General features: G+C 42.0%; 1 protein-coding gene across 1 annotated transcript; it reads right to left on the reverse strand.

Moving 5' to 3' along the window:
* Nucleotides 1-3,754: 3,754 nt before the first annotated feature.
* hoxc11a (homeobox C11a) lies at nt 3,755-5,927 on the reverse strand. The gene is made up of 2 exons (XM_088329931.1): nt 5,141-5,927; nt 3,755-3,987 (listed from the first exon to the last, which is right to left on the reverse strand). Exons 1-2 carry the CDS (start codon nt 5,925-5,927, stop codon nt 3,755-3,757), a joined length of 1,020 nt encoding a protein of 339 aa, XP_088186057.1.
* Nucleotides 5,928-7,566: the final 1,639 nt, after the last annotated feature.

A 7,566-nucleotide genomic window follows, 5' to 3' on the forward strand; every position in this document is an offset into this window, starting at 1 on the left:
TTTATTTGAAAACAGAAGTAGGCCCAAAGAGGATCGATAAGATATTATTTTTGATGTCATAAATATTGACCAAAGTAAACGAAACTATCTCTTTCTTTTACAGCTCTGCATCTTGCCACTGTAAAATGAATCGGTCGCTGCCACATCTCTGTTTTATGTAGTGCATTCTCATTTTTTTTGCTTCCAATTTTGAAGGTTTAATATCCTAACATAAAAGCACACGCTCATTTGCTTTGCACCGCAACACGCAAGCGCGAATGCTGCCAAAGTCCAACTGTGTTTTTGTTTTTTTCCAACAAGACTCTGATGTCACCGTGCACATCAGAAAACGTGGTCAACATCCCGCGGAGGAAAGAAAAGAGAGAGTGTGTGTGTGTGTGTGTGTGTGTGTGTGTGTGTGTGTGTGTGCGCGTGTGTGTGTGTGTGTGTGTGTGTGTGTGTGTGTCTGTGTGTGTGTCTGTGTGTGTGTGTGTGTATGTGAAGCCATCCGAGAAGTAAACCATACTTGCTCTCACATGTAACATCATGCTTTTACACGTGCACAATACTCTCATACAGACTTACATATATGTTCAAAAACTAATATACTCCCTCACACATATTACTATACTTTCATACACACACTACTACTCTCACTCATGCCAGCACTATACTCTACAATACTATGCTCTCTCACATATAATTCTACACCTTCGAACACACTACCATACACTCTGACACATATCACTGTACAGTACTGTTATGAAAACACTAATATACTTTCTTACATGTGTTAATATACTCTCTCATACATACTATTATGCTGGGAGCAACTCTTTGACATTGAAACACAAACACACACAGATCAATGGGCATTGCCTTGGTTAGCAAGATAACCCAAAGTGAAACATCTTTGAGAAGTGAGGTGATCATTACACCAGGTGTGAAAAACTGCAAAATAATAGCAATTTTAATGGTGTGTGTGAGTGTGAAAAATAATTGTATAGTGTGTGGGAGAGAGTATAATAGTGTGAGAAATTCTATTGTAGTTTGTGAAAGAGTGTGTCATCGTAGTATGTCGTTGAAAGTAATAATATGAGTGCAAAAGCATGGTAGTGTGTGGGAGAGTATAATAGTATGTGCGAGGTAATATAGTAGTGTATATGAAAGAGTATAGCAGTATCTGTGCATGGGTATGACTGCGTCTATATGAGAGTTGAGTTGTGCTTTTGTCAGAGTGTGTTGTTCAATGAGAAGACTTGTGTGTCTGCGTGTGTCTGCGTGTGCGTGTTAAGGTGATGGAGGGAAGACGAGGGGAGCTTTGCCCCCGTGTGGTAAAAAAGAGGAAATACTTGCAGGATCAACAAATGATACAGGGCCAAGGTTGATGGGAGTGGCTGTTTGGGAGTGGGTGGGTGAGGATAGAGGGAGGGGGTTGAAGGGGTCACTGCAGCCTTGATCTGTGTGTTTGTGTGAGTGTGTGTTTGTGCTTTTGGCCACCAACACTCCTCTCCCCCCACATCCCCAACCCACACACCCACCCCATTGCATTTGGAGTGTGTTGTGAATATCCTGGGTCCTCTCTATTTCAACGACAAAAAAGACCCATTTCAGAAGCAGGAAGTGGATTGGTCACGTGGAGTCGACAAACCCCACCCCCTGAACAACACAAAGATTGACCACTGAGAACCAAAAGTGAATCGTATTCATGCAGAATTAAACACTTAACCGTGCATGTAAGATACAGATAATAGAACAGATTGTTACAGCGGCAATCAAACACACACAAGCACGCACCCACACACACACAAAATATCATATTGTGACGTGTATTTCAAGTGAAAGCAGGTCCTCAAGTCCTGACCACGATCAAGACTATTCGCTGCACAACGTCCACAGGCAGACTAAGTTACCTACGGTAGTTTTAAAGTGAGGGGGGTTAAAGTTGAAGACTGCGCACATTCCTAGTTCTGTTCCCACTTACTCCTATTGGCCCGTTCAGCCACGCACACAAACGCATCCGGGATGAGGGAGGGCGTGTGTGGGGGTGGGGTGTTTGGGGGTCCTTGATTCCGCTTTATTGCAGCGGGTTAAAGGTGAAGGCCTTGACATTATTGAAGTTCAAAGACTAGATTTCATTTTAAAATGCGCAACAGAGAATTGTGTGCATATAATATGATTAAGATCGAATATGGCATGTTCACTTTGCTCTTACTTACTGCACGACTAATCGAATTTTTCCAGAATATATGTATATATATGTATGTATATATATATATATATATATATATATATATATATATATATATATATATATATATATATATATATATATATATATATATATATATATATATATATATATATATATATATATATATATATATATATATATATATATATTCTGGGATATACACATATATTACACATATTTCATTGGAGAAACTTTAAAAATGTTTCACATTCGTAAAAATAGAACATATTTGTGTGTGCACAATTCGCACCGTCTGAGTTCACGTGAAAATCTCTTGGCAAAAGTACCCCCCTCGGACACACAGCCTTGCATGTTTACTATTTACTGCGGAAGAGAACGCCTTTTCGGCCAGAACAGAAGGTGCAATTAAGAGAAAAAAAATAGCCATTTAGTGCCTCTGTCTTTATGGCGGTGTCTAGACTGGACAACAAGAGTGGGGATTCCATTTAGTAGGCACTAAAAGGGGTTATCATTGCACTCTCTGTCTCTCTTGTTTGTTTGAAAGCAGCATTGCACCTTTGAAAGTGCAACCGAAATAGCCTGCATGCACAATCAGACCCAAAACGTATCGTTTTTTCTGTTTTTTTTTTTTTTTTTTTGCTTCACGTTGGCCGTGAAACACCAGCGCAGAAACGCGTTACGAGAGAAATGTGTTATGAATGTCGCTCATTTGGGTGCAGTAAACATTCGGATGCTATTTCGTGCTCGATGTAGAAACACATGCAGCACAGGAGGCACAAATAAATATAAGTCAGGTTTTGCCTATATGCTTTGAGTTTATTACATAGGTATTATATTATTGATACACAGGTCGACAACGTGACCCCCCCCCCCCAAATGGAATCAAAAGCACCAAATAATTTAACGAGTATTGGTATTAAAGCTGTTAAAGTAGAATGGGCCGTGGAGTGAAGAATAGCAGCAGGGAGATGGAGAGACTTTCAACCTTATTTACAAGTGCAGCATTGGCTCCTGTGTGAACGTGTTACTGTAAGTATGTGTTAGTGTGTGTGTGTTTTTCATGAATGGGTGTTTGCGTGAGTGTGTGAATTTGTCACTTCACAGATTGGACGTCACATTTGTCATCGCAGCTTGGAAAAAGCAAAGTAAGATATTCTCTGGTCGAGAAATAATTAAAATGATATGCTATATACATGGACCAGAGGGGAGAGCCCACAGTTGCCTGCGCAATACCAATTCAATCTTTAATATTAAAAAAAGACTACGTGGACATTTGGAATAAACATAAATGAAACGTATTCAAGAACAGCATTTTTGAGTAATTATTATAGGCCTTTTTCTGAGAACCAGCTAGAAATACACCGTCACCTTTGCGCAATATAAGAAAATGCCAACTTTTTTAACCTCATGCAGGCCTATTTTAAAAAAGTCTACATTGCACTGTTGGTGATACATGATGGGCTCCCCGTTATAGGATTGTTTTGAAGCCCACCTTTACAATTGTTTGACGTAGATACAATCGAGGCCTCAGCGGCAATGGCCGCTTCCATGTTTGGCCGCTCACAATAAGGGATTCCCGGAGAAGTATTGCAGGCGATCCCTACTCAGCTTCTTCTCCTTCATTCGTCTATTCTGAAACCAAATTTTAACCTGGCGGTCGGTGAGATTTAACATGCGGGAGAGCTGTAGACGTTTCTCCTTATTGATGTAAACGTTGAAGAAGAACTCCCGCTCAAGTTCTCGAATTTGGAACTTGGAATAGGGACACCGCTTCTTCCTTGTGCGCGGGGTACCTGGAAAGGGACAGTAGTTTTTGTTAATTTATAATAAAAAGGGAAGATTGTAAAATGAATTAGTTGAAACGTAACAAATAATAATAATAATATGGATCCTCAAGTGGCGTAGGTGATGCGCCACGCGGGAATAAGGCGAAGAGCGTGAAATATGCCAACCGTTTGGAGTAAATAACAGCAAGTGACAGCATCTAAGCACGTGTTTATCGGTTATAAATTGGAGACAGCAAAAAAGCATTTCGCCGCATTATGTCCCCTCGCATTCCTCTGGAGCCGAATTTACAATTTACACACTCTTGGCACTGGTGTGGAAATGCATTTGGCCACTTGAGATGGCCTTTGCAGACCTCCGTGGACCTACTTCCGTCAGTTTGAATTATTACTATTATTATTATTATTATCATTATTATTATCATTATTATTATTATTATTATTATTATTATTATTATTATTATTATTATTATTATTATTATTATTATTATTATATATTTTCCAACTAAGCAGAATGCAACATGGTTGCTGTTTTATTAATGGTGGGGGTTTATCACACTATAACCTGCCCAAAGCTTTTAAATATTTATGTAATTGTGGATGTAATCCCACGCCATCCCCATTTGTTTACGAATCCTCATCTCCCCCCAGCACCACCCCAATAAAACCGCCACAGCTTTTTTGGCTCAGCATGCGTGCATGTGTTTGACATGGACGTGCACAGGCGGCCAAAAAGCCATGCAGTGTTTTTAAAAAGACGTTTCACAAGACGCCAACAGCAATGTTCTGCCCAATTGGTTTTTACACACATAGGCTGGGTACAACAAGAAGAAAGAAAATCCCTTCGTAAAACGCCCAATGCAAGTTCACGATCAAAGTTACCGTTTGTCACAATAGCGCTGTCTCTTTATAATAATAAATAATAAAATGGAGAGGGTGGGAGGGGAAAAATCACACAGTCAATCGGCTAGGAGTGTGTATAACATGGTCAGTTTTGAAACGTCCTAGCATCGTAAACATTCTTCTCATTGCGAGAAAGAGCTTTTGTGGGGTTATAATAAAATCCTTTTGAATGCTTATAAAAATCCACATAAAATGAGAGCGACAAAAAGGCGGGCTAGTCCCCTTAACCTCTTCCCTCATTTTACTGCTTTATACCTACTGGAGTGGCCGCTTTTGGCTTCCTTGGTGGCCGCGGAGGACGATGTGCAGGAACCCGAGTTGGTACGCTCCTCCTCCGCGTCGTCGTCGTCGTCGGCGGCGTCCGGGTCCTTGTCTTGGTCGGAGGGTGCCGGAATGGAGCTGGCTGAAGCGGTTTGCTGTTGCTGCGGATCGCCGGTCGCCGTGGAAGCAGAGGCGGCGGCTGCTGCTGCGGCTCCGTGTAGCTTCCCCCCCTCACCTTTTTGTAAACAAGAGTCCGTCTGATTGTCCGTGCTGCCGCAGTAAGCCGTCTCGAAAAAACGATCAAAGCCCTGCGGGAGGACGTTGTTCTTAGCTACGCCGGAGTAGAAGCTCGCCGCGGTGGGGTGATTAGAGCTCGGGTGGTGGTGGTGGTGGTGGTGTGCGTGGTGGTGGCTGTACGCGCTCTCGTTCTTCATGAGCATTTCTGTCATGGTGGAAGGCGGAAGGCAGTCCCTATGCACCAACTCGTCTCCTGTCGAGTAACACGACGCGTAGTTGCTCCGGTGGTGCCATTTGCTGGCCGGGTCCAGACCGTAGGACACTTCGCGAACCGGCTGAACTTGGGAGAGGTTGGCCGAGTACGGGTAGCTGATCTGGCGCGACGGGGCCTGTGGCAGGAAGGAGGACACGGCGGAAAACTCGGGCACGTAGTACGTGCAACTGGGAAGGTAGAGATTGGACGCGCAGCCTGTTCTGTCCCCGAAGTCGGATGTGCGGTCCTTGCGCGTCTGGGAGCAGAAGTTGCCCAGGTTCACAGAGTTAAACATCTTTCGCGCTCCGTCGATAATGTTTTGGATACGAGCTGCGGCACTAAGAGAAAATTTGGGGAAGGCGAGATGACGCGCAATCCGTCTAAGTCGCCTGGCGGACACGTGATCGAAAGTAGATATTGTCATATATCAATTTGGAAGAGTTGCATGTGTAGGAGTGGTTGGGGTTGTTACATCCAGGGGGTTGGGGTGTGTGCGTGCTCGTGCACGTGTGCCTGTAGGTAGGGTGGGGTGTCGGTGGAGTAGGGGGGTGTTCAAACGAATCATTTTCATACACAACCAACCAAATTCAGCAATGGCACATACGATTTGATTTGACGTTACCGAAAAAGACGTTGTGCTTTTGTTTATTACGGTAAGGGTGCGCTCGTTCTTCTTTTACAGGTAAGGCACCACTGTTGATGTCATGATTAGTTTTGTTATGATTGTTTTTACTATTGCGCCGAAGGACCGTGGTCATCTCCTGTAACATTTCCTCCACATTACATTTTATCCACAACGTTATTGACACTGACATTTACACACTGTAGCATAAAATATGCCTTGGAAAGTGGCTGCAAGCATGTCAGGCTGGCCAAAAAATTCATACCATAATAAATACGATCTACTGTGGTTGGTGATTTTGTTCTGTGAGTATATGATACAGGTGAGGGTCATCACAGTCTTGTCGTGGACAATCCATGACACATTCCCGCTGATCTGCATTCACACCAATGATGCAATTGAGTCCCATCTTATACCCATCCTAGTTGCCTGTTGCACTATATTGTAATTCTCCAACACAGGTGGTGGCGGATTTTACGCAACATATTAATTCTTTATAAAATGCTATTTTACGCGGGTGCTACTCACATGAAAACTCGCATGCGTCTCGAACTTCATTGTCAATAAAATCGATGCTGTTAATAGTAAGATTGTGTGAGTGTGTGTTTGTGTGTGTGCCCTCATACAGACTACACAAAAATGTGTTTGGTGACAGCTTACAACATGGACTTGGATGCGGTTTGTCTTTGATTCAGGAGGCAAAACATGGAAATCGTTGGAGAAAGTACAATGCGTGAAGCACACAATGTCTCGCCAGTACGCAATCAAACAACAATTCACCAGAGTTTGATTTTTCTTCAAGCACATTATTATTGTTAATGTTATTATTATTTGAACATTATCAGCATCATTATTATTATGAAGAAAATGTTAGGGATACGTCATAATTCCAAATGAGTATTTTGAGAGAGAAAAAGGAGGCAAAACTGTTCGCTTTGCCTCCTTTGTAGCCAAAATTACGATTTCGAAATTTGGTTCTAAAAGTAAATAAGTCCCAGCTGACACAGCTGTGATTTTGTTTTATTTTATTTATCATTTGGTGAAGCAGAATGTCGACATTAACCAGCGGGGGGAGATTGTTTTCTTTGTATTTTTCTGAAATAAATTAATGAGTGGTTTGAAAAGATGCGCTTGTTTGTTCTTTCCTGACTAGCTGTAAACTTTTAATTGTACTGTTGAGGGTAGTCTTCCACTCTTTATAGACTAACGGATACAATCACACGGTGGAATTAATATAATGGCCCATTGTTTATGATTATTGGACACTTCCTAAATCTTACAGTAGACTTATTTCCCAATATTTTTGATACAA

This window comes from Urocampus carinirostris, chromosome 3 (genome assembly GCF_059441175.1).
Source record: "Urocampus carinirostris isolate Australia breed hairy pipefish chromosome 3, RoL_Ucar_1.0, whole genome shotgun sequence".
Classification (NCBI taxonomy): Eukaryota; Metazoa; Chordata; class Actinopteri; order Syngnathiformes; family Syngnathidae; genus Urocampus; species Urocampus carinirostris.